This window comes from Vanellus vanellus (assembly GCF_965231255.1).
Source record: "Vanellus vanellus genome assembly, chromosome: 4".
NCBI lineage: Eukaryota > Metazoa > Chordata > Aves > Charadriiformes > Charadriidae > Vanellus > Vanellus vanellus.
This window is the reverse complement of record NC_138909.1, coordinates 51,689,511-51,716,935: the sequence shown is the minus strand read 5'-3', so window position 1 is coordinate 51,716,935 and position 27,425 is coordinate 51,689,511. Positions and strand designations below refer to the sequence as shown.

General features: G+C 38.9%; 1 protein-coding gene across 2 annotated transcripts in view; it reads left to right on the top strand.

The window, feature by feature from the left end:
• The window catches only part of FAM53A (family with sequence similarity 53 member A), a 73,781-nt gene extending 49,372 nt beyond the window's left edge, over positions 1 to 24,409 (top strand). For both annotated transcript variants that reach the window (XM_082482269.1, XM_082482268.1), the window contains exon 5: positions 23,224 to 24,409. In XM_082482269.1, the coding sequence (XP_082338395.1) occupies positions 23,224 to 23,547 (324 nt within the window). In that variant the 3' untranslated portion in view covers positions 23,548 to 24,409. The remainder of the gene's footprint in view (positions 1 to 23,223) is intronic.
• The last annotated feature ends 3,016 nt before the right edge of the window (positions 24,410 to 27,425 follow it).

Sequence of the window (27,425 nt, the reverse complement as noted above, 5' to 3'; positions counted from 1 at the left end):
CCTTTAGGTTACAGCAGAAATAACTTCATCCTTGAAGTTCATGCTGGGAAACCTGTAAAACCAAGGATTACAGAGAAGGAAATAAAGAGGAATGGCAGGATGTTGAAATTCATTTTTAGTGAGCAGTCATATTTGTAATAACCTCTAATCTGTAAGAACAAACCTCAATGGAGCTGTTAGCAAACTATGAATGCTGCTGTTAATTCCCTCTGAATTAAAGCTCCTTCCCCTTCTACGCATCAATTCTAGATCAGTCATATTTAAATTCTTTAATGTGATTCATACCTGCTTTGATTTATTTCCCCCCCCCCCCCCCCCCCATCTGAAAAGGCTTTGTGTAGATAAAGCGTAAGATGATACTCCTTTCCCTAACAAGTAAGGTAAGGGATTTGAGTATCACTAATTCATTTAAAAGTGTTGAGATTTTTTTTAAAAAAATATTGTAGTGTCTGAGTTTTTTTACTTCTCCAATTTAAATTTTAGGTATTTGAAGCCTGAAAACCAATAAGCAATATATTCAGGACTTTCCCCAGAGTTGAATATGCATGAATGACTATTAGTGATGCCTTTTCTTCCCTTGTATTTTCTGGTTTTAATATGCATTTTTGTTTCCTTCAGGAAGCTTGTTGATCAACTAAACAATAGTTCTAGTTATTTAATTTATTAGTTTTCTCCTCTTGCTGTACTCAATACAGTTGAAGAGAACCTGGGACATGTTCCTCTTATAAATGTTTCCATTCTCTTTCTTTTTTTTTTTTCTCAAAAAAAAATAATCTTGCCTAGGAGTGCTAGTCTGTCATGAAGGCTATTTAAATGTTGGTTCCTTGTTATTTTACTGTATTTAAGATACAACTCTCAGAATATTTGATTTTGTACTAGACTGCTTTCACCCTTCACTAACCAACTTGTGATCGAAATATGTTTTTGTGATCTATTTAAATATATTCTGAGATTTATAATAAGCTTGTTCTTGTGTAACATTCCCCACCCCACTAGTTTCTCTTCCGCAGGCTTCTTGGTTAGGCTTAAATACTGTAGAAACATCAAAATCTCCAAAAAGTAAGAGCTGTCAGATGTGTAGCCAAGCTTCAGTGTGTTGTTGAAAGAGATTACAGAGGTTTCTAAACTTTAACTTACTGCAGAAGGCAAGTGAACAAAGCAGAAGTTGATGTGTTGTTGTTCTTCAAGGTTAGCATGTGAGCACCAGCTAACATGGGTTTTAACTGAAACTGGATTGTGTTGTTCATTCCCAACATGGTTGGCTTCTATTAGAATACTGGCATGAAGAATAAGGTTGTGAGAGTGATCCCTTAAACTTATGGCTGGTTTTATCACTTGTCCTTACATGAATGTGTTCTCTGGAGCTGGTTCTTTAGCTCTTCCTTTCCAATTGATCCCTCTATAGTACGTATGTTTAGAGAGCGGTTATTGCTGATTGTCCTTTTCCCCATGCTAAGTAAACCAGGCTTTTCTGAAGTAGCCTTTCTGTGAACCTTTCCTACCTCCGACTCCTTTCTTGAAACACTGCAATTTTTTTCTGCTTTGGGTCTGCTTTTGCTTTATTCTGTCTCCTTTTACGGCTGGATTGTGTTGGTGACTGTAGTCACTTGTTTTTCTTGTCCTGCTCTGACCCTTCCAACTGATGAATTCCTCATGATGCAGTTTGATAGTGTGACCTTATGCTTTTCTATAAATGCGCTCATGATATCATTTCAATAAAGTTCTTGAATATTCCAGCCTTCCCTTATGTGGCTGATGCCACTCAACTTTAACTAGTGAGGTGCTTTAGTATAAAAGTACTCTTTTGGGCATTTTTCCCTTTAACTAGCCTTCAGGTGCATTGTCTATGGATGGCCACCTCCATTTTGTGCAGTGGTTTTGTACGTTGATTAGGTCTCACTTCTGCATGAGATTCTTGGTATTGCTGTACTATGTCTGGCAAAACCAATGTGTGATGTTTTAGCTGGTCATTGAGGTAGATAGCAAAAGAGTCGAGAGCAGGTTTGTATGCCATACTTGAGTTAAATATGCCAGCACTCTTAAGTACATAAAACTGGAAGACCTATAGTTCTTGTAAATCTGTCTGATCATTATGACCACTGAATGGATGTTGAAGAGAATATTAAAAAAAACAAACAAACAAAAAAAAAAAAAAAACAAAAAAAACAACAAACCAACAAACAGTTACTCTCCTCTAAACTTTCTTTTCTACATGCTTCTGTAGAGTAAGCAATTCAGGCTTAATGTTTAGTTTACTCAAGTTTGTTGCTATTAGGGTTTTTAATACAGACTATATCTTGACTGTTTATGCCAAGCGCTATGTCATAGTGTGGTTTTGAAGAACTAACCCTTTCCCTTTTGGGATAAGGCGTGACTTCAAGACTAGTTGTGTCATGCTGTTGTTATGGGCCCCCTTGGATTACAGTCTGGTCATTTAGGTGCTTTGCCTCTCTTGCTTATGGAAAAGTGTTTTAACATATTCTACTTACCCTTGTTGACATAATTGAAGCAGATTAAGAGCTACAATGAATTGCTGTGCTGAGCGGGGCGTGTGATCTTTTCAGCTCTAAGGGGCTGAAGATGTGCCAGGGCTGAGGTTTTTCCCTGGAACAGTCGTCTTGTTTAGGTCTGTTTCATTGGACAGCAGAAATGGGCATGTGCAAGAGAACTGAACTAGTACAAGTAATTCAGATACAGTTCAGCGGCTTTTTAAAACATTTTCAAGTCTCCACCCAAGAAACTTCCTGTGAGATCAGTACACACAAAAAGACAAGGTCCTAGATTTTAGCTGGATTAGTGCAGAAAACTCATCTTTTTGCAGAGTTTTTGATGTTCAGAAAGACTTCTTGAATTCGGTGTGGTATATAAACATTAGAGAAAATAACTTGCTTCAAACTTGCATTTGTAAGACTACTTGAGTCTAAATGACTGCTGTGGATTTTTGGTGAAAGATAAAACTAGCTTACAACAAATGTAGCTGCAGACCTGATATAAAATGAGTTTTTGTTGCCAGAGTTACAATGATGAAGACTCGTGTGTATATGTGTGGTGGGGAATTTCCATTTTTAAATAAGAATTATTTAAGCTTGCAAAAAGCAAGGGGGATCTCTTCAGTATTTTGGAAGAATTATCTGGGAGTAGATAGTATCAAGAAGGCCTCTAAAGTTTGGGGGCTTTTTTGGTGTGATGGAAGGGAGAGAGCGTCAGGAAGTATACCCAATGCTAGTGTGCAGTCCATTGGTTAGGTTTTTGAGTGTTTCTGGAATCCATGTAGGGATTACCGAGGAGTCAAGTGGTCAGATGATTGATGTGCTTACTGTGCATTCTGAAGCAAAGAATTAAGTAACTTTTGTTAAATTGAAAAAGTTCTTTATGCCAGAAATCAATATAGTCACTTCCAAGCAAGTCTATAGAAAAGAAAATGAAAAGGAGTAAATGAGACTAAAGCTTGTTCAAATCTTGATAGTTGCTTTCTCTCTAGATGTTGGTCACTGTCCGCCTTTCTGTGCAAGCAGAGACCAAAAAATGAGTTAGTCTAACAAGCCTTTCTTTCTGGAGCCTTTGGTTTTCTTAGTTGTTGAATAATTCTCTAATCTGATTCCTTTTTATGTATGCGTAGCAGGAGTTGGTTTCAAATTTGCTCTTCAGAGATCAAGATAAGGGTATCGGTTTGGGGTAAAAAATACTGCTTGTATTTAGGCGACCAAGGATGAAGTTAGGACTCGTGTTGTTTGGTACCAGGAGGTGTTGCAGCTTTTTTTCTAGGTGACTAGCTGTTGTCATGGTTATAGTTTCTCTGCACTGTTCCCAGTATTGAAGATCACACCATAGATTTTGAGGTTGCTTTGCCACGTGAATGCATCTGCTATGTTTTGTATGTGACTTTCAGGAAAATACTTTGATCAGGCATCACCTGTCTAGTTTAAATATGCAATTAAATAGTTCAAGTAAATATTTGCATTAACTAGCAAATAGGATGGTACCTTGGAGATTAGGTCTGTTTTAATAATGAAGTGATGGAGAACAAAATACAGCTCCTGAAGAGGAGTTCTTAACTCGGAAATGCAGTAGGAGGTAGTCTGAGATGAAATACAATTTTTCGTACAAGTCATCAACAGGATAAGTAGTAGATACGTCTCTCTGTATTAAGCTTAATTTTGCTAGGTCAAAAGATGTATCTTGCTGACAGTGTTTATTATAAACTTGTAATGACTAAACTAGTACTTTGATTTTTAACAGTAAAACTGCAAAAATGTGAAGAGCTTGTCTTAGCCCAAGCTTTTCAGAGTCTCAACTGCAGCACCTTGTGTGAAACATAACCGGGTAACTTTCCATTAGTTTGTTTTTCTGTTTGTTTGTTTGTTTGTTTTTTAAATTGCAATACTGGTATGACCTACTTCATCCACCTAACAGTGACTATTTTGTTAAGTGTAACTAAAACATTTCGGAGCTAATCTTATTGCCAGTTCATTTTTTCTTCTGGGCATTACGAAGAGGGGTCATAAGGGAAGCAAAACTGCAGAAACTGGGGGAGAAGATCAATTTGTTTCACTTTTTGCAGCTTCTTAAACAAACTTGTCTTCCTCTGACCTAGGACAATTGCTTCCAGCTGCATGAAAGCCAACAAACTCATCTGAACTTGTGTTTAATTGAATTGTGCTTAATTAATGCAAGGTATACAGCACAATTTGACAAAGGATATCTTAGACTGTCAAACACCTTTCTTTTGTAGTAGGGAAACAACCTCTGGTTTTAATTTGAAAACAGCACTAATATTCTCTTACATGAATGATTTTGCAGTATCACCAGAGGAAACTTGGTCTTTAAAAATGGTTTTTCCCCTAATCATGCCATCAGTTTGGCAACCCATTATTTTAAGTGGACAAGTTTTAGCGAGGCCCCACATATATACGAATGAGTTGAGGCCTGCCTATGTAGCACAGTTACCAAGTGAGGGAGGGCGTGAGTTTTGAAGGACAATGCCTATTGTAGAATAGCTCAATGTAGACACTGTTATCTTTGTGCCTTTTTCCAGTTTGACTGTCTTGATCAGTTCTTCCTCAGTACGTGCAAAACCTTAATAATATCCATTTCCTCTAAAAATGGAGAAGGAACATGGGGGGAGCAAAAAAGGGCCTTTTGCTCACATCAGTAGAATGTTTGAAAGTGAAGTATCTCTAGCACAAAGATGGGTCTCCTTGTTTTCATGATGCAGGGGGATAAAATGTTGAGTTATATTTTGGAGGCCTTTTGAAAACTTTTAACTTCTTTCAGTATTTGTAATATCTCAGCAGTCCAGGTATCATTACATTGTTTGCCTTGAGACATATTAAAGTGTTGAAATTTTACATGTGGAAGTTTTTGTGTGTACTTGCCTTTTTTTGTAACTGCCTTCATTAGTAAAAAGTATTAGCTTTTATTATATTTCCAGAAGGACATGATGCTTCTTGCACAGGATTCGGTGCAAGTAGGAAAGAGTATACCGTATATGTCAATGTAAGAGGAAGGAGGAATGGTAGATCTCGCACTTTGGTAGATACTCAGGTTTGCATCAGTACTGGGACCTGGCACAGCGTGTCCCCTCTTCTGGATGCTCCAGCGCTTCACTGAAGTCACTGGTGTCTACTGTGGGTCTGAGTCTCTCCTCTTTCTGCCTTGTCTTTACCCAGGAAGGATATATATAGCAGCAGGCTGCAATACCACAGTCATTAAGGCTTGTTTCTAGCTTCTGACCTGCTAAAGAAACTGCCTTGCCTCAGCCTAGCCTGAACAGTAAAACTAGAAGGCGTGTAGCCTCTGCAGACTCATTTCTCATGCTAGAGGTAGACTAATTTGTCACAACTCAAACTCCATATGCGATTGCTTGAGCCACCAAGTACACTTTCATATTTCATGAACACAGAATTTAATAAAGAGCCTTTAAGACTGGCGTTGAACAAGTTTAAGCCCTGCAAAGGTACTGTCCTTCTGGGAAAGGGTTTTGCAGATTCCAGGTATTCTTCAGGCTAGGTTGTTGATATTGTATGAAGCTGCCCTTTTTTCTTTTCTTTGTCTAGTTATATTTTATCTATATCAGCTTTCAGTTCAGTTTTAATCTGATCAGTATGCACTTTGGCTGTATTCTAGACTAATGCATGTTAACGGTAAGAAGCAGAACTGCATGATCTTGCAGTATTCAAACAAAAATACTGTAGCGTAAATTGTTTAGCACGACTAAAATTTTTATGAACTTCTGCTGATACTGGGAAACTCCACTGCAGCTGGTATGTTAGAACTTGTCCTTTTAAAAAGATGCCCATTTTAAAGGTATGTAGATTGAAATAGTAGGTTAAAAATCATTTATGTGAAGTAGTGTTACAATGCACAAGTAGTATGAAAGATCTTAAATAAGATCATATAACGCATATGACAGGTGCCTTGTGGCTTAACTGCCATGTCCTATTTTGTAGTGTTTCAAGGTTACTTGTAACTGCTATAGTGTGTGTGTACAGTGGCAGAAATTGGATGTGCTTGAACTATGGTCAACACAGAGCTTCACTAGAAATTCTTCATTAGCGTGCACTAATAAAATTAATACAGAGGCTGAGACTCCTGATGTGCTTTAAATCTTTAAAATGCAAACATAGTGTGTGGGGTTTTTTCTTCCCTTCTTTCAGCTTTTAGTGAGTTTATTTTCGCATAATAAGCAGGTCTCTTTGAGAGTGTTATTCACTATACTTGTTTCAAGGATACTCAAGATGAATCAAAATAAGGACTTCAAGATTTCAAAGTAATAGTATACTGCTGTAAGTGCTCAATTCATAGTGTTCATTCTATTAAGCATTTAAAAATATTATTTGGACAGGGTAGCCTTTGTAACTTGGGCATGTGTTACTATAGAACCAGAAATCATTTTAAGTTGAGTTTCCAAGTCTTGTTAAAATTGCGTGACCCAGAGACGAAAATATTGATTTTTTTAAATTTTTTTTTCTTTTGATCTTGTAAAGCTCATGTAGATGGCACAGGAAAGTGTGTTTTCAGGGCATGCAAGTGTGCATTTGGCTTGGTAAATGGCTCTTAAGCTTAAGAGCTCCACTCTTAAGTGGAGTTTGTTTAACTTCTAGACTCACCATAAATTTACAACTAAAGAATGTATACATTCTATGTTGAAAAATACTATCTTCTGCTATTCATATTCTAAAATAACTGAATTCCTTCTGCTGTACCCTGTCCTAGGAAAAGGGGACACCTCCTGGAGTGTTCAAATAACCCTGTGAAGAAGTAAGAAATTTCTGTCTTCTCTGTGACTGAGCCCAGGCTACTTTAGGGCAGAAAGCATAGGCCTTAGGTAGTTAAATAGTGATTAATGCTTCTAAGTGGCTTGAGCATATGGCAAAGAACTTAATTGATCCCCATCTTCTGAGGAGCCATTAAATTCTTCATTGAGATCCAAACTCTTTGGTTGCTACCTTATCCCTGGAAAAAAAAATTGTTCCAAATTCAGGTTAGTTTACTAGGTTAGTTACTTTACTGTGGTGTTTGAGCTCTGCAGGAGGTGTCCTCTCTCTGGAAGAGCGGACAGCAGAAAGAATTCAGTTGTTCTAAGATAAATGAACTCCTCAAGCTGACAGGGTACCTGGGTGTCAAGTGTAATGTTTTTGTTGCATCTTGTAGAGATGCAGTCTGATTCAAAAACAATTTTGTTAAACTTTAAGGTACGTTTAGATCTAGTAAGAATGTCATACTCTTGACTGGCGAAGGGGGGGGTAGGAGGAATCCTGATTTAAATACATACTCGCAATACCTGAAGTATACATCCACTTCTTAACAACTGAAGACTTTGAACCCAGCCTTTAGCTTAAGTATAATACAAATGCATTCAAATGACCTCCAAACATTTGTAGTTGATATAAGCCAACATGTTCTTGTGAAAATACAGTAGTTGTAGGAAATTGTGAACTATTGAAAATGGTCAAGGAAGTGTAAGTGTCATGCTGCTGGCAGAAGCATTTTATCAAGGGTGATACCCCTCCAAATTAGGAGTTAACACTGAACAAGCTAATCTGAGTGACCTCGTAGGCTAGTATTGATATGTTTATTCTAACTAGCTTCAGGAGGGAGTTGTTTGTGGCTGTTTAAAGAATGCACACAGATATATATACACTTATTTTTGTATATAAATATAAAAAGGCTTTTCTGAACCTTTCCCTTGTGCTCTGCTTTTGGAGGCCTTGACATGGAAGCACGTTGCTGAATGGTGATCTTCATGAGGACTGAAGTAATATTATTGAAACTGCTGAGTAATGGTATCAAGCTTATTGAGGTTAAACTGCTTCTATTGTATGACCCTTAGTTAAAACTACCTTGATGCTCTTGGAGTATTATTTTTAAAATCAGGAGTTGAAGACAAACTCAGACTTCACTTGCAGAGTATTACTATCGTCATCACCATCCTATCCTTAACTAGGATACATTGAAAATCTTCTAATAGCTTCTGATTTTTTGCCAATATGTGATTTGATACAGCTATAAGCAGATGTAGAACACTTTAACATAGGTGTGTTATGTAAGCATATTGGCTGAAAAAGGGTTTCAGCCTTGGAGTTGTGGATCACAATTGCTTAGACCCATTCCAGGCACTGGGGTGGAGGGGAGAGATCACTGTATGGATTAGGATATAAATGGATTTTGTGCAGACTCTTCTGACTTTCCACAGTTCCCTTCACTGGCATCCAGCCATCTCTCAAATGGGTATGGGCTTGAGAGTTAATCACAAAGTCCTTTCTTTGTGATCACTGATTTTTAAGGACAGATAACCGTCATCTTTCCATTGCCATCTGGTGTGTAAGGGAAGGGTGGATGGGCAGATCCTAGCAAGCCTTCTCCTGGCTCTTTTTGTGATATTCTCCAGTTGCTTTCTGAGACTGTAATTCATGTGTCCCTATAGTCCTGTCTCAATGCAGAATCATACTTAATAAGCTTATGTGCTAGCTAGTAAGGCGTAAACTTTGTAAAAGGAGTAAGGTAGGCTACACCTTCCAGATCTGTGCAAAAGTGCATGGTTATATATCAGACTGATACTGAGCGCAAACAAGTGAGCATCCTTGCCCACATGAACGTTAGATGCTTTGGTACAATGCTTGCAATAAGCTGCGATTTGAAGAATTCCAGATCCTCCAGTTACATTCCTGGTTAATCACTGGTATTAATTTGTTCTCATGCTGTAATGTATTTGCAGGTTATGCAACAGCCTTAGGGAACTGAACTGCAAGTTGCAAGCTTAGTTTTTACTCTTAAACATACTTGGCAATAGCTCTTAAATTTACTGTGACAGTTACTGTATATGTTGGCTTTTGTCCATGTGCTGAAAGTACTGCAGACTTTGATTCTCTCCTTTGAACGTTTTTTTATTGAACTCCTCTCAATTGAGGCAGACTGTCCTTTGAAATGCGTCCTGTCAAAGTCGCAGAGATTTGGAGCTTTTTTCCCCCTTGAGAGGGACAGACCACTCGGCACATCAGTTGGTAGCAGCCACTGAGCTTTGTCTGGCAGATGGGGCGCAGCGGTTGCTGCTGGGGCGTATGGAGATAGTTCTCACCAGGAGCAGACTTCAGCCTCCTGGCTCTGGTCCTGGGAATGGCCTGACTCTGTGTCACACAAGCAAGCAGCCCTCCCGTCTACCTGGCAGTTTGCTGTACTTGCTGTTAGAAGTGCTGTGCCCTGTTTTTTCCACTGAAAAAAGTGGTAGAGTGGGAGGAAGCATCCCAAAGACTGCTAGTTCCTTCACGCTCTAAAATTGTCACATAAAGCCAGTCCCAAACTAATGTTACGTTAATCAGTAATATCGATTGCTTGAAAATTTCACAGTCCTCAGGACTCTTTGGAACCCATTATAACGGCTGTATGTTTGTCTGTTAGGCATTTGTAGAAATTTAATTTTGACCTATGTCTATATGCTGGGATTTATGCCCATTTTTTTGCTGTGTGTCTTCTGCTTCCCAGGAATGTTCAACTTGTGCTGCAAGTCTTAGAAAAGCAACCCTTGCTTGCAACCCTTACTGCTACTGCCCTTTGCAAAGGGTATGAACTCTATGAGCTCGTACTTTAGATGAGTTTTCTTCCTTGCTCCAAAGTAAAATTTCTTAATCTGACAGAATTAACAGTACAGCTTTCAAATATTTGTGCTGCTATTTTGGGTAAAAAGGAAACTTTTGTGAGTCAGGAGGAGAAGATGACTATCTTGCTGCTGTCAAGTGTGTTTCTGAGAACTTAATCAGTGTGCAGGTACCCAAAGCCTTGATTCACTTGGAATTCAAGGAACTGGCAACCGCTTCTCTCTGTCCCTCTTGTCACGCTGTGGAGGCCACCAGTGTCATGTCCTGTACTAAAAGCAGAATATAAATGTAAGCTTGAAGAGGTAATTTGAGGTTTGGGGGGGGCTTTTGACTGGGTGGCAGCTGCAGCTTGAAACACCTCATCTCATAGAGGCAAGGTGCCTGCAGCAGCTGCTTATGCTTCACATCTCCCTCTCTTAACAGCAGCCTGGCCTGGCAGAATGTACTTGTGACAAAATATCTATGGGTTTAATGAGGGTGAAACTTGGCAACTATTGCCCAGAAAAGCACTGCCAGGAGTGTGAACACTTTTCAGATGGCTTAATGCAGTTAATGATCGGTTGTTTCTTCTCAGATAGTAACCTTTGTGTGAAACACATTGCCCCTTGCATTAAAAAAATCTGCTCGGTTCTGTAACTGCAGACAACGTATACAGTTGCATCAGCCCAAGACTGTCCTTAGTCAGCAATTTTGATTTCCAAAACATGATCAGGAGGATTGCTGCACAAGAAATATTCAACATGATCCTTACTTGTGCTTTGGTTTAGGCTCTATGGATTCTTTTAAATGGGCAAAGAGGAGGGAACTGGGTAAAAGTATGCTCTTGCCTAAGCAAGGGAACAAACTAGAAAAACAGATGGTGCTAAAAATAGTTTATTACCGAGGTCTAAATATGGCTCTGATTTTTTTTTTTTTTTTTGCTTATAAATAATGCAGCTATAAATCATGCTAGATATCAATAAGTATTGAATCAACTCCAAACTGCTGAGTGTTACAGAACCTTTTGGCTGCTTTCCAAGCTTGGTGTTATCCTCCATTCATAGGATCAATGTTTAATTCCTTAACGGGGGAAACCTGAAGAATTCATCCTCTTTGAATGGAAACGTAGACGCAGGGAGCTTGAATGAGTAGCCACAGGCTAAGGCATCCCATTGCAATGGAAGGGGAGCCGTGCTTGATGAGTTCCTGCTAGGTCGCAGCCAGGATGAATCTCTCCCTTTCTTTTCCGAAACGCATGAACAATCAAAGGCTCCTTTTTTATCTATTGTTGCCATGGAGGGCGTCCATTTAAAGTTCAAATTCCAGCAGGCTTGGGAAGAAGGAAAGGAGATAGGAGTAGGCTGGGCTGGGAGATGATAGGCAAGCATCAAAAGTGAGCTGAAGACAAGCCAGCACTTTGTCCTGTGACAGGACAGGCTGGGCGTACTTGGTTTTGAATGGATGCCTGGAAGTTTTTTGGAGTAGTGAATGAAACGCTACTGAGGTAGCAGGCGCAGAGAGCATCTGGTGTTTTGCTTTCTTTGCATCAGCAGAGTGGGTCACAATGTGAAATTAGGTCCGAAATGGCATGTAATGAAGTGAGCCCTTGTGCTGGAGGCTCCCTGTGCTCTGACAGCGAGGGAGCGTAAGACTTGATGATAGTGAAGGAAAGGAAATCTCATTAAGGATAGAGGTTTTCCCCACTCTTTTGTAAATGGTGTTCTGTAAGAAACATCTTGCGAGTAGCTGGAACTTCTCAGGGCTGGTCAGTGCTGTGTTGCTTTATCAGACCTGAAACTAGCTTTGTATGTTTATGGTACTTTTCTGTAAGCAATGTGCTAATAAGAGGAGGAGGCACCTTAGTATCTGCTTGCGGATTTGCTTTTCCTTTCTGGCAAGTTCCTGTATGTACAAGTAAGTATTTGTTGTTGAAAGAGCTAATGAGTACCAGACCAGCTGCATTTGACATCATGAGAAAAGGGGCCACCTATTAACTCACAAGCCAGGTTTCAGCCAGCTGTGGATAAATTCTTTTTTAATTATTACTTAGCCTGTCATAAAATTGGATTACACTAAAATTATTGGTGATGTTGTTTGGAATACAATACAATATTGAGTTAAGAGCTATGGTTCAGTGTTATATATAGGGTACTTACAGTTCATGTGCCTAAGCTGCACTAGAGGGTTTAAAGAGAGGTGAGAGCACTTCTCCCAGGTTTTACCCATCTGCGTTTTGGCAGGTGGCAGGGGATTAGTTTTTTTTCCTTGCTCTAAATTGAAAGAGATGGTGGCTAGCAGAAGGGTTGAGTAGTGTTTTATCATTGATATGGAAACTTTTTTCCAGATCTCTTGGCAAAAAATGAAATCCCAATTTAATATTTTAACATTTATTAGAAAATCAGTTATACTTCTTTAACTTAGGGTAATTTTGGGAGAGGGGCTTCCCTTTATACTCACTATTCTTGTAATAACATGGTAATCAAATTAATAGATTAGTGCATCTTTATAGTACCAGATTGGAAGAACTCGCTTCGTGCTGAAACTAGGCTTTGGTCTTCCATACTCTGAATATTACCTGTTGTGAAATTTTCCTTGCTTTTTGACAGTCACTTTCTGACTTGATGCATTGTCTTCTGAAAGAGACCTAAGACAAATTGATTTACTTGAGGTTTTTCTCTACAGGGAGGTTTATTAAAACCACTTTGGAAAGACTTAAGTTTAACTGTCACTTTGTCTTTTGTTAAGTCTTGCATTGCATAGATCAATTCCTGCTGCACATATATGCTGCTACATAGGTGTGATAAAAGCAAAACAGATGTCCCAAGCACGTGAAAAGGAACTGATTTGAATTTATCTACATCAATTAATAGTATCAATTTGTTCTTCCATTAGGATGGCAAATACTGACTTGTTTTCGTGCTCTTTCAAGTATATAGAAACTGAAGAGACTGTTGGGTTTTTTTGTTGCTGTTAGACACAACTTTTAATGGAGTACAGTTATAAAAGCAGATGTTTTCTGCATAAGTGATCTGGGAGGTGATGCTTTGGTGTTGAGGTTAGCCTGCAGATAATCAAATAGCTGATCTGTTCATATACTTGAAAGTACTCTGTTCTTTATGTGCTGACGATGACACATGCTTCTGCAATAAAACTGAAGTATTACCAGAAATTGAATTTTAAATAAATGAGACTTCTGATGAGTTTCCTGATTGCAGTTTCCATTATAGTACTAACCATGTGACTAAAACTTGAAAGGTGTTTATGGTATGCTAGGAAGCTTGCAACTTGTGGTAGTATAAACAAATTTGAGTCTTTAAAACAAGGGGTGTGTAATACTTGAATATATACCTTTTTGAATGTTACAGCTTTTTTCATGCAAACTCTGATTTCATTACCAAATAGAGGAAAACTGACATTGGCCATACAGTGAGAAGTTGAGTTCAGTTTTAATGTTACCACAGTGTTTTAGGATTTTGAATGCCGACTATCTTATGCAGAACTTGCTTACAGTTTGCTTCTCTTCTGACTTGGTCTGCTGTATTTTGAAACATGTATTGCTGTTTTTCCGTGTAGGTGAAGGATAAAGGACCGTATATGTGGTTTTCCTGACTTAACCTTTTTTAGAAAAAAACACATTGAGTATCAACTGCTGAAGTGTTGTCAGCTTTGGTATTTTAACCAATAAACAAATTTGCCTAAATCATATCTAGCAAACATAAGGTTTTTTTAGCACAAGTTGACTCGGTATTAAAAGTAATGTATAGCAAGCTTGCCACTTGATGTCGAGAGCACTTCCTGAGCCACGTAGTTTCAGAAATGTTCAAAATGGTCCAAAATCAGATAGTAAGCTAGAAAAAGGGAGTACATGTATAAGAGATTGAAGGTGAACAGTGCTAATTCTGTTCTTTCTAAACAAACGTGTTGTGTTGAACTTGTCTCTGGAAATAATTAGTGGCAAGAGTCCACCTACAGTTTGAATTAATGCTCCTACAAGAATTTATTGGTAAATTGTGGCTTTTGCATCAAGTTGAGCAAAAGATTTGTAACAGCACTTGTACTTTGTCTGCGTATGCATGTACCCATGTGTGCCTGTGTGCGCTTGTATAACAAGATCTTAAGGCTTTGTTTTGGATAAGTATTCCTGTAGTGGAGAACTGGTCCAAAGAAGGGGGAACTGCTCCCAAGCTGAGGTCGTGTTTCCGTTTCTCTCCCATCCCCCCTCTCTGGCAGAAGTGAACTTTATGGCCCAATTATAGTATCCCTTAAAATGCTAGTTATGATGGAGTGCCAGCATAACCCAATAATATAGGTGAGGCTGACATCTGTCAGTAACTAATGAGGGCAGCCTTAGAATCAGGATTTGGAGTTTACTTCTCTAATTTCTTATAAATTTGACCCATTGTATCAACTTAATATTTGACCTGAGGATACAAAAAAAAAAAACAAAGAACATGCTAGAATTTTAAGAGAAGTTGGTACATGGGAGTCCTCCGCAAAAATCAGTGCATATGTGATTCAGTTGTGAAAGTAATTGTTTACAGCTCACAGCAAAGTCATGAAGGAATAAGACCTTGGCTAAACTGCTCAGGGATAGAAGTTCTTTAAAAAAAGATGACACATAAATGGCAGGAAATGAAGCCAATATGGTCATGTTTTGAAACCACAAGGGTCAAATCCTGTCCTGTGTTACACTGGTGCGTAATCAGTCTGCTTAAACTCTGTTACTTGAGAACAGTTTGGCATGGTAAAGTGAACTTCAAAATGTGACTATTAGGAGTTTTGTGGAATCACAGCTACAGCTTTTTCTCTTATTGTTTGAATGCATCTAGTTAGAAATCTGGTTTGGAGGTAACTTTTTTGTTTATGTTTCAGAGCTGATGGTAGTATGCAAGTCTGTTAATTCATCTGTCGGAGGAATAATGCATTAGAAAGCTTCAGCTACCCAGGGTGGTCTTTGTTTTTGAATTCTGAATCCCCAGATATTGAGAGATGATACTGCAAACAACCATAATCTTGTTAAGCAGGTTTTTTTGTACTGCTCAGGGATATCAACATTTCGATCAACTGTGGAGTGGTTAATATATATCTCTGTGTGAAGGGATTTCTGTGTAGCTCACGTTAATCATGTGAGCGTGCTTTCTTATTTCCCGTCTTAAAATGCAGAAAACTAGATGCATATTTCTAAAATCTGTGTGAATTGGACATTATTTAAACTAAGTGTCTATAAAATAACTTTTTCATATTATTAAGCAAGCTGGTAATACGCACTTTAAGTTGTTTCTTGTTTCCAGAGCCTGTGTTTCTTCTCTAAAAGGAAAGGTAAAAGTTCTTGAATTGGAAAAGATGGAACAACTCTGGCAAAACATGAATCATTTCTGTTGGGAGAGAGCATGTGCTTACATTGTTTCCCTTGTGCCCTTCTACTGCAAAACCAGATGTGTTCATCATCCCTGCATGAACACAAATGGGGCAGCTGTTTGTTCATCACACCATCGCTCGCTAATGCAGTTGGGTGATGTGGATTTGACAGATTGGAGCCTCTCGAGCTTGTGCAGCTCAAGTACAGTAGAAGCCCAATTCCACATTGTCCAGCTCTTCAGTTTATCCATAAGGGGGATAAATCCACTGTCTGTATTAGAGATGTGGTTAGGATCAAGCAGGGAGTAGAAAAATAACTAGATAGTGTGCAAAGACAGTTGTTTCCTTTAAGGCAGAGCAATTGCTTTGCTCCTGCAAGAGACCCCAAGCTGCAGCTCCTGCCTAAGCAAGAATAAGAGCTAGAACTGGTCTTCCCAGCCACCATTCCTGCTATTTCAATGCCTTTTTGAGTCTTTTCGCTATGGTACCGCTTTCCCTTTGAGGAAACCTCTGTTCTAATGCATCGGTGCATTTCAGACGAACGCTGCTGCCATATCTAGTAATTGTCTTGTTTGGTTTAATCTTCTTTCTCCCTGGCCAAAGTCTCATACTGTATTATTCAGCTGAACAAAGCAAATGTCATTGTGTTCCACTCTGTTTGACGCTATATTGATTATCGGCCAGTTCAGAACAGTTAAATCTACTGTGTGAGCCTCTTCTGCTTTAGTTAATGGAATAATTCACAGCATCTGTAGGTATTTATGCTTGCTGGACTGGTACTAAGAATAGCTGAAAATTTTTGCTTAATTACATGCAGGTGAAATAGGTAGGCCTGACGGTTGTTGAATGTAATTCCACATTCTCATAATAAAAGGTTGCATGATTTATACTTACTGAAACAGGAAAGGTAAAAGGTTGCAGTTCACAAATTCACCAAATTGGAAAATGTAAGATGCCAAATTCTTAATTAAAATTCCATCCTATAAACTATTTAAAATGCAGTTTAATGTTAGCCTGGGTTTTATATAAGGGGAAAATTGCCATATATGTTCACCCTCTTCATGTTAGTATTGCTGTTGAATCATGTTCTTGACTGTATTACAGAAAGTACTGCATTAACTCACGTAGCTTCCAATTTGTCTTTTAAAAACAAACAAACAAGTTGAGCCCTGTGATGAATGGCCCTGGGCTTGTAGAAACTGCTAAACCCCAGCACCTGAGTTTCCTGCACTAAACTGCCCCTGTCCACCCAAAATTTAATTTAGAAAGGAATGATTTAAAAAATGGTGGTTGTGTTTTGTCTTTTAGAGAGAAACACCTTTAGACTGACCAGCTATTCTGTAATCTGCTTAAATACCTTATTTTATGTCACTTGATGTTGAACTTAATTGAGCACATGTGCACACTAAGCACATGGTGGGGGTGAGCTAATAGTTCTAAGGGGGGCCTGTGGAATTTTTTTGTTGTTTAGATGATCTTTGCAAACCACTACAAGGAAAAGATGTGGAGAGGATATTTAGTTTGAATGTAAACTTTGATTTCATACATGGAGAGCCCATCATGAATAATTATTGTCTGACTTTGGGGCAAGGGGGAAGGAGGTATTCAAGTTGAACTTCATCTGTTGTAGCTGTAATCCCTACTGTATTTGGGATCTGCCATGCCTGTGTCTTCACTGCTATCACACCAAATTCCAAATAGCAACGTGTGATTTTAATTGGGTCTTACAAAGTTTCCTAGCTAAGCAGAAAGGCTGCTGTACAGGTCTGAAGACTGCAGTGCATGAGTTTGTTCCCAAAATCAATCCAATGTGTGTGGACTGCAGTGGTGCTCGGGCAGACAACTGGATCCCCAATCCTCCCCAGTCTTTTTGCATTTTGTTTTTCTCATTTGTAGACTTTTAACTATTCCAGTGGTTTCTGTCAGTTGTCTCGCCTGATGAACACCCTTGTATTCTTGCATATGTGAGTATAATTAGACAAATTTAGCATTTCACTTAAATATTTTTATTTCGTTAAGCCGTAGTATTTTTTCAACTAATAGCACTAAATAAAAAGCAAAATTAAATCACAAATTCTTACAGCTCAAACAAAACTTAAAGATACCGTGGCACAATTTAAAATATACGCATAAAAATCTAGGCCAATAAATAGATCAACTTTCATGGTAGACTACGCCAGAAGCTGCATGCTTAAATCTAGAACAGTCTGGATAGTGGAAGATGAAAGCCTGTTACTTCATGATGCTGTTTAGCATCTGATGTGAAATGAGTTGATGTCAGTTTACTTCTCTTCCTGGGCACCTACATCTAAAAAATTAAAATAACCTTTGAAGATACAGCAGAGACAAAGTACTGAACAACTTTCATTTCAAGTCACAGCCATATTGCTGCATGTCAGCTTGTATTGATTTTTAACTAGGTCTTTGGCTTTGCAAATAGGATTTACCTTATTTGACTACAAGAACTGCAGCAGTAATTTCATCTCTGATGCAAGGAATGGTTATTATAGTAAAGTGGCCTATTACATGGCAAAATGGTAGAGGTTGTTTGCTCTTTCTCATCCATATCCAGTATTCCATGCTTTTTTTGCTTCCTAGCTATAGGTGATAAAATAAGCATTGCATCTTTTAATATAAAAATACATGCCAAATTTCCAGGAAAGTGAGGGGTGACTACAGAGCTACATAAAGTGAACAGCATGTTTGGTTCCCAAAATGGATTTGATTAGAGATTAGATTTTGCCCTTGAAGGTGTCAGGAATTTTTTAGGCATTTGATTCTGTTTCCGTGAAATACATAAATAGAAATGTTGTTAAGTACTTGGTTTGTAGGTCAATGCAAGAAAAAAAAAAAGGCTTCGCTTTTGGTTTGTTTCAAATGCATAGTTTAAAAATCTGCAATGGTTTTTGACCTGAAGTATTTTTTTAGTCACTTGAATTTAAAAACTTAATGTGTTTCTACAGCTTTGATTTCTCATTTGAGCAGGGAGAAATTCTTTCCCAATTAACTTTGTTTTTTAGCTTTTAGAATGTATTAGCGAGCTTCAAGCATGTAACATCATGAAGAATACTATATTGTTTTCTTCCTGTCAGCACTACTTCATACCCAGGAAGCAGTATTTCTTCTCAACTGCAAGCTTAAAGCTAAGGTTATCTGTGAACACTGAAGTGTTCACAAAATGCTCAGTGCTATTCAAGACAGAAAAGTCAGAGTCAAATGTCAAGAGCTTTACTCCACAGAAAGGTTAATAGTTTGTTACATAAGCACAGCATTTTTCTTACTATTTTTTTACTTTATGCATTGTAAAAATGCAGGGACTAGGACTGTGGTGGGATATTTTTTTTTTTTTAACGTGTACAACCAGCTGAGATTCCTAATGACTTACAGTAAGCACTGTACGTGTCTCCAACTTGAATTGTTGCAGGTAATATTAATACAAGTAATTAGATGCATGAACTGAAAACTCAGTTTCCAGGGAGGGACACTGTTCACATCTACTTGTGGTTGGATGTGATGTCAGTCAGTTGATGGTATGTTCAGAAAGCAGTTTTTCAACATGATTCAATGAGCTGCTTGGGACCAGTCTCTTGTGACAGTTTGTTCTTATAATTTAAAGCCCTTCCTTAAGTCTCCCTCTTCACTTCATTAAATGAAGTCTCTTCAGTGCAATGAATTTGTACCATGGTTGGACTTCATTATTGCGAGTCTAAAGTGTAACCTCTTAGGGGGGGTAGATTAGTGTCTGAGTTGTGAACACATCGTGGTGTATGTGGTGCTTCTGATCTAAAACTTAACCATGGCATGAGTTACCAACAGTAAAGGCATTTGGTTTTGAGCCAGCTTGACTTATCTATAAGAAACATAAGTCCAGGGAGTGAATTAAGGACCTTTGAAGCCCTCAAAGCGAAATGCAGCCCATCTAATTTGCTCCTTCCCCGTCTCCATTGACTGGCTAGGTTCTGGGAAGCAACGGAAAAAGCCGCACGTTGCTCCATGCTCGGGCTTCCTCTTCAGTGTTTTACAGTTGGATTGGTTGCTGCTATTCCGGGTTCTCCTCATCATGAGGATCACTGCATCACCCACATCTTTCATATCCCTGGTAGAGACCTTAGCAGTTGAGAAACCCTATGTGCCGGTGTCTCTTAAAGCAGCATCTCTTGTGTTGTGCAGTTGTAGGCAACAGTCTCAGGATGGGACAGAAAGCAAGCCAGATAGACTAGTCTAATTAGTCTGACGAATTCCTTCTTTTCCTGAGCTGATGGCTTCAGGGAGCAGCTCATCCTGTCACGATGACTAGTGCTGAGAAGCAGTAGGATGGGCTGAGGGCTTCTGGTGGTTTCAGGCTTCCTCTGCTCCTTGCTTTGTGCCAGCTGCTGCAGCTGCACCTCTTCAGAGCAGCTGTATCTTCCACCCCTATTCATAACTGGGGGCGGGGGGGAAATGGGTGGACTCAGTGGATGATGGGGGCACGGGGAAGAAGCATGAGAACTGCTGCTCCCATTATACACTAGGTTTTCGTGCACATAAGTGACTTATTTTTTCCCTTGACTACTGTAGCAAATGCTCTAGTTTTGTTAGTAAAACAAAAACAACCTTTTTATTGCTTTTGATATTTGGAAAGTGATGTATTATGGGTTTCTGAACTAGAGGTTTAGTAAAGAGCACAGACATTAGTTTCCTTTCAAGCTACTCAGGGCCTTTCTTGTTTGCTTTGTATGGCAAGGGTCTAGAGAGATTTCTTTTATTTCCTTCCCCGCCATTGTTTTCAGTACAAAGTGTTTTTTTCTTAATATTCAGACATTTTATCGCCTCACTTCTTTTAAAACTCTGAGTTTCTTTTTTCTTTTTTTTTTTCCATCACACAAAAGAATACTTTTAGCTGATTGAGTTCTGTCCATTGCCAACTGTGGACTCTTTTGTCTTGCTAGTCCAGCATCCTTTATAAAATGAGGACCATTGAGCAAGTACTCGCAGGCTCCCCACTGAGCACAATTGTGCTTGAAAGGTGTGGTACTGTACCAGTGTAACATGTAAAGCTGCAGTTTAGAGGGCTTGAATGCATTGCAATTTCTACCTTTTGCTTTGTGAAAGAAGTGGGATTGTGCTGTGAGATAATAAATCCACCTATTTTTAGTTTGGTGCAGTTGTGACAAGTGGGTGAACAAAGAACCAGTTGAATGCACTTGCTGTTGTGTTGAAACGGGCTAAAAGTTCCCATTCAAGTGGTTTCAGCGCAGTACAGCTAACAGGCAATTTTCCATTTATGTACACAAACCTTCTAGAAAGACAGCTGTGTGGTTGGATTAATTTCTAGCAGTAAATTGAATAAAAGATATTTTGAAGGAGGACTTGGGAATTCCTTTCTAAAACATTGAAAGCAGAACTTTCAAAGCTTTCCTTTATTTGATCCCTTTCCTTCCCAGCACCTACTATAACATTTAAAGAACTGAAAATATTGTCCCCTATATGGAGATACACAACAGGAAATGTGCTTTTTCAAAGCAATGAGATAGAATTAGGATTAAAATATCCTTTGGCACTTACTACTTCAAAAAATATACTGGTTTACTTTTAAGTAAATATGAGAGAAATTCACACCTCTTAGTCATAAAAAGGAGCTCAAATGTTTGTACTTGAATAAGCTGTAAGTGAGCTATATAGAAATGTTATGAAAACAGGAATGTACCAAACTGTTTTCATAGGGGAGTGAAATTTGGAAATAGAAACATTTTGATCATGCAAGGTTATCAATTTTGTTGATGCTAGTCACATGCAAAATTGGATGTGGGTTTTAACTGTGAGTAACGGACTTTGGATTACTCCTGACAGAACTATGGTCAATGGTCGTCTTTTTTTTTTTTTTTTTTTTTTCCCCTGAAAGTTGATCTTTGGATGCAGGTCTTGGAGTTGCATAAATCAGCTTCTAAATGAAGTCTCGTTTGTATCTGTCCAAGCAAACTAGGTTATCCCTTACATATCCTTCTGGCCTGAAACCTACAACTTGGTATGATCTAATGTGTATTATATCAAAGTTTGAGCAAGAGAAGAGCTGTGTGCAAGACAGGCATAACAAACCTCCAATCAATGGTGAAGAGCATCCCACTGAAGTGGCTTCATGTGGTGCAGGCTTGAGGAATACTGCTGCAGTGTCTTACTTATGAAGAGATACCAGCGATGGTGAACCAACATCCCGTACCAATATTGCTGTGCCCTCCTCAGCCTAGTTGTGCTGTGATTGAACTCCAAAACTCAAGTGTGTTGCTTTTTGCTTTTACCCAAGCTTTCCCTCAAATAAACTTTCTATGTAGATTTAATGTAGGGATGTCCAAGGAACTGTATGATCTTGCAGAGTGACCATGGGCTTGTCTGCAAGGTGTTCCACATGTAACGTCTACCCTAAGGGATCAGGCAAATCGATTCATCTCAGTGAGTTTTCCTCACTCTCATCTCCTTCATCCAGTTCTATACAGGCAAGGCTGACTAATTAGTATTTCTCCTGAATTTGTAAAATTTTGTTGAAAAACCTCCCGAAGATATTAGTAAGCTGCTTGTGTGGCTGCTGATGTGCAGTGATGAAGTCGAAAGACTATCCAGTGCTCTGGAAAAGCATCTGGAATATAGAATACTGGGAATGTTGCAATGTCCCTATTTCATTTGAATATATCAATAAAACTAAACTATTTAACCAATGACAAGATGGGGTAAGAAGCTGAAAATGGGTGTGGAAGTTGGTCTTGTTCCCTGTGGATCTACTTGTAATAAAACAATTGCTGTGTGTATGTGAGGCTGAGTCACTTAACTAGTAAGGTATAGAAAGCCACAACTTTGTTCTCCTGGCTCTTACCAGCCCTGAGAGGAGCCCTGACTATTTCACCCTCCTCTCACTGCATGCTTGTATGAGGCAGAATTTAGAAGTTTCTCACTTATTAAAATCTGAGTTCTGCTGTCTGTAGCTCTGGGGTTTTTTTTCTTAAATGTTGCTTTTGGATTCAGTCAAGGATCTCTTACAGTTACATGAGGAGCTTAGGCATCTTATTCCTTCATCTGAGGGACAGGTAGCACACTTACTGAGGTTTTCTTTTTCTTTTTCCTTTGTTCTGAATAAAGGTGAGTGCCCCTCTGTTTTTAATATACTCTTCATTCAAACAGAATTGCTCAGATTCCTGAGTTCTTGTTCAAATGGTACCCAAATGTAAGATACACTAAGCTGACTCTGGAGCAAGACGTTTCCAGTTGAAGCTTGGTTTTCTCCTGTTCCGAGGTTATCCAAATGTGCCAGTTGCCTTTGCAGACTCTCGTTGTCTCTGAGGCGAAGCCTGAGGGCTCATTGTCTGCATGCTTGGGAACTTTAAGAAATTAATTGTTGACTAGGCTGCAGTGCAGTTGTCTGACCTAAATGCTGGTGTTACCAAATGCTGTGCTCTGCATTTGCCAGAAAGCTAATACATCAAACTCTGGGTGCCTGTAATTCCCCATTTAGTTGACTAAAGCTAGTTTTTTTTCAATTTTTTTTCGACATAAAAAAGGGGCCTGGTAGGTTTGTTGGTTTTTTTTATTCTCTAATGGGAATCTACATAGGCAAAACATCTGTGCAAAGCCAGATTACCTAGTAAGTAAAGACCGATCTTCCTTTTTCTTCGTGCTCCTCGTTGGTTCCAGGATTACTTTAAACATATGTGGCACTCAGATTTTGAATACTTACTCTCAATCCATTCAAGAATTTAAGGAATTTATTCTGCTTCTCCTGTACTGTCATGGTTAATACATTAATGTATTTTTTTTTTAATTCCAGACTTTAAAAAATTCCAAAAGTCTTTGCTCCCTGGACTATGAAGATGATGATGATGACACACAAATGAAGACAATTGTTTCATCCCCATGTGACTCAAATGATCTTATGAACATCATCACCCCTGGTTCCAGTCCGATGAAAGAACAGCTGGATGAAGTAAGGCATCATGGGTCATGCCAAGGTAGCTTCAAAACAAGGGATTACAAGAAAGCAGCTGCAGTGTGTGAAAGCGATGAGGACACAAGTGATTGTGAGAGCACCGAAGAAGGCATCTTTCCTCTAGACTGTGGGGACTTGGACCTAGAGCAGATTGAAAACAACTGAGAGTCAAAGTTGTATGCTAGAATCAGAGTTGTTCTAAATTAAAATGATAGAGGATTACCTTTGCCATGCATAATCCATGTCCCTGAATCTCTGTATTGCCTCTCTTGGGCCTGTGTTAGAAGAAATGTTTCAGGTGGGGGAAAAACGTGAACCATTGTTACCTGTTTAGTCTATTGATCAATATGTGGATGACTACAAAAAAGTAGGAGGTTAAATGTTATTTTGAACATTAAGGAATAATTTTGATTAAAAATTTCCTAACAGATATTTTGCATTTTTATGGCTTTTACAGTTCTGGAGAAAAAGCATCTCTATTTTGAAATGAATTTTCAGAAGGGCATTCTATAAAACTAAATCTGTCTACAGTGATTCTGGTGCGGGTATATGTTGCTTTTGTTAAAGAGCTTAATGTGAAAAGTGAATTGCATAACGAAATTGGTAATAAACCTTCAGATAGAACTCTTAAAACACCTGGTTGACAACTGGTCCAAAATACTTAACTGCCATCTTCGACAGTGTCTGGTTAAAAAAACTTCATAACATGTACAAATGTTCTTTTCATACATTCAGGACTTTTTGATCAAAATATGGTAGTTACCTTAAAGGTTAACATTTTCCATGATTTTACTACTTGAATTGTTTTCTAGCCTGAAGCAATGCTAATTTAGGTGGGATAAAACTGCAAGTAGCTGCCCACCTACTTGGTCATTATCTTTTCTGTGGTTCAAAAGAATGTACAACAAGAGCACTTGAACTTTTAGACAGGGACTTTGTAATGATCAATTCCCCAGGAGGTGATCCCTTCAGCAATACTAGAAGGAAAATAGTCCTTGACTTAAATAAAATGACATTTTGCTTTGCACTTGTGTCTGCTTATGATTTTTACTAGTGGAAAATGTGTAGTCTGTGGTAGATTCTGTAATATGGTAGTTATGTGCAGAATTGGGTGGAGGGCAAGGGCAGATTTCTGGTCATCTGAAAAGAAAGTGACCTCAAATTTGTCTGGGGAGCTGCAGAATAACTCATGCTGGATCCCAAGTGTGTCTCAGTGATTACATACACTGTAATAATCTCAGATATAATACTGTATTCGTTGCAGACTATTGCAACACATACTTGTTTTGTTGGTTCAGCCACAATAAGGATTTTCCTGAACAAGAGGGAAACTAATCTCGAAATGGCTCTAAATTGCATAGAAATTGGGAGGCTTAGATGATGACATTTCTGTGCATCATGTTAGTTTGCTGAAATGAGCCGGCTCCTGCTGTAACTTGTGGCATAAAACCAAAATCCAGCAACATTTTAAGTTGGCTAATGGAATGTGATTAAAATAAGAAATAAATATCTTGAGGCGTATGTCAAAGGCTGTGGTAATGTATGACACAGGCTCCATCCAGCCTTGTGATAAGGGTCAGCCTTTGATCATAAAGAGAACTGAACTTTAATTGTAGAACCAGCTTCCATAACTCGGCATCTGTACAAAACTTTAAAAGTTTGGGTAGCCAGTAAGAAGCTCTAAACTTTTTTTTTGCTTGCTTTTATGACTCCTACTGCACGTACGACTACAAGCGGCAATGATCTGTGATACTGATAGTGGTATCCATGCATAGTAAGGTGCGAGAGCACTGCAAAGACTTGTTGGGTTCTTGGTATGTTAGTATATATTGTGTGGGAGACAGTGAAGCTGCTTACTGTCGACAAAAATCATTCTCCTTTTTCTAGATGAGTAAATAAAGGAGTTGCTGTTGGAGCAAAGACTTTAGTTCCTTCAGAAGCTCCTGTTAACCATGTGTGTCCTACCCCACAGATATTTTCTCTGGTGTAGCACGGGGCATACGGATGGTGGCATACATGTGCGCAAAGCTATTTCAAACAATCTTATGCAACTGAGGATCACTATTCTTGCGACTTCTTCAAGAAATAGCTACTTCAAGTAGTACAAAGTGAGGTACAGCCAGTTTCTTCGTGGGTAGATGAGAAAAGTGCTATAGTGCGGTGATCGGTCATCGTGGGTAATGGAACAACACGGCTCCCTCCCGGACTGCAATTACTAGTTGCAGAACTACATTTCTCTTTGTGTATTCTTCTTAATCGAGCAACAGAGGTAAGTAAAATTGAATCAGCTTTAATGCAGAGTTGTAGCAAAGGCCAATAGTACAACTGGGATCACTTAGAAGCTAATTTATCTGTTTGAAAGCACTCTAGTTAAAAGTGTAATGGCATGGAATGAGAAAGCTAATGTGGCAATCCATTTGGCTCTTCCTCCCCCAAGGAAGATGAACTCCTGGAAGAAGTAAAAGAGGATAATACCTCAGAGAGCATGAATAAAAGGAGGTAAGATGTGCTTTGCCAAGAAAAAAACAAGAACTGAAGCCATTAATACGATGGTGATAGAGCAAAGGCAAAAGATAATATTTATTCTAGCTCTGAAATACGGTCTGGCTGTGATCTCAAGGAACTGACTTTTCTGGCCTGAAAGGCAACGTTCTCCACTCACCTTCTGTAGGTGTGCTGTTTTCAGTCAACAGAAAGCCGCGTTCCTACCCACATGCTGAGGGGTAGGGAGGGGTTTCCCAAGTGAAAGGACAGATATATTTGCTTATGGTAACACAGGACCCGGTCTTCTGGTAAGCCAGTGGTTAAAACTCTAAATAGGTCTTTTGTGGCAACAAACAGAAAGGAGTGGTTTTAGATACTGAAGAACAAGTTTCATGGAAGTAAGAAGTAGTAATTATCTAGTTTAGGCTCTTATTAGTGGGTGACAGGAAAATAAGTAGTTGAACAGCTGTGCAGTAACACTGGTAAATGAAGAAGTCTGATGAAAGGAATCTGTGTACTTTGTCTACAGATGCTAATGTAATCCCCCCCTGCGAACCAAGAGTGAAAGGAATTATTGGTTAAAACTTACTTCAGATGGGGCAGGCTTTGGCTTTGCATCCCCCACAAGATCTGAGGTCCCACTCCAAAAGAAATTCACAGATGATGAATTTGGCACCTTTGTTGCGCTCGATGATAGGATAAAATCTGTAGTGGCTGTTAGGCAAATACAGAAGGTGGTTTGCAAAAAGGGAAAGCGTGGTTTCAGAGATTGAATTGTATTTTGGAAGTGGGCTGAGCAAGGCTGTAAGCAGCTCTGCTCTGGGAGTGGTTTCCTTCCGTCTTGCACCCAGCATCAGAACGGAAGACCATATTGCGTGGGGTTGTGGGAGTTGCTCTAGGTCACTTTATCTTTCATTTTTATTAGCAACCTGGATAACAAAGTCGTATGCATGTTAAATTTGCAGTCAACAGGAAGCAGGACAGATGTAAAAGATAAGATAGCACTAGAATTCAAAATAGTCTTGGCAACTTATAGAAGTGGTGGTGACAGGGAGGAGAGATGGTGGGGAAAGACAAGATCCTTTTCAGCAAAGGCACTAAATTTAGATGGGGTTAACCAACTGCACAAATTCAGAGTCACGCCAACTAGTTAGCATTATTTCAGATAAGGGATCTGGCAGTTTGTCCTGCTGGTGGTAGAAAAGCAAGCGTGAGGCTAAGGGTCACAAATGGCGAGATACTTGGTGAGACTCAAGATAATCCTGTGCTTCACAGGAGCACCTCTTAAGTGTGCAACTTAAGACCCTGCACTGAGGACTAGAGTGTGCAGTGGAGAGTGGCATGACTGATGCCTTGAAAATGTGGGAAAATGCACTTTGTGAGGATGCATTGCAAGAACTGAGCTTGAAATCCTATAGTAGACTGAGCTTAAATTGCAGTTAGGATGAATGATAGTTTCTTCCAAGGCCAAATATTAAAAAAAAAAAAAAAAAAAAAAAGGGAATCACTGAACAGATGTGTGGAAGGTGGTAGTATGGTAGTAGTTCTTCCACAAATGG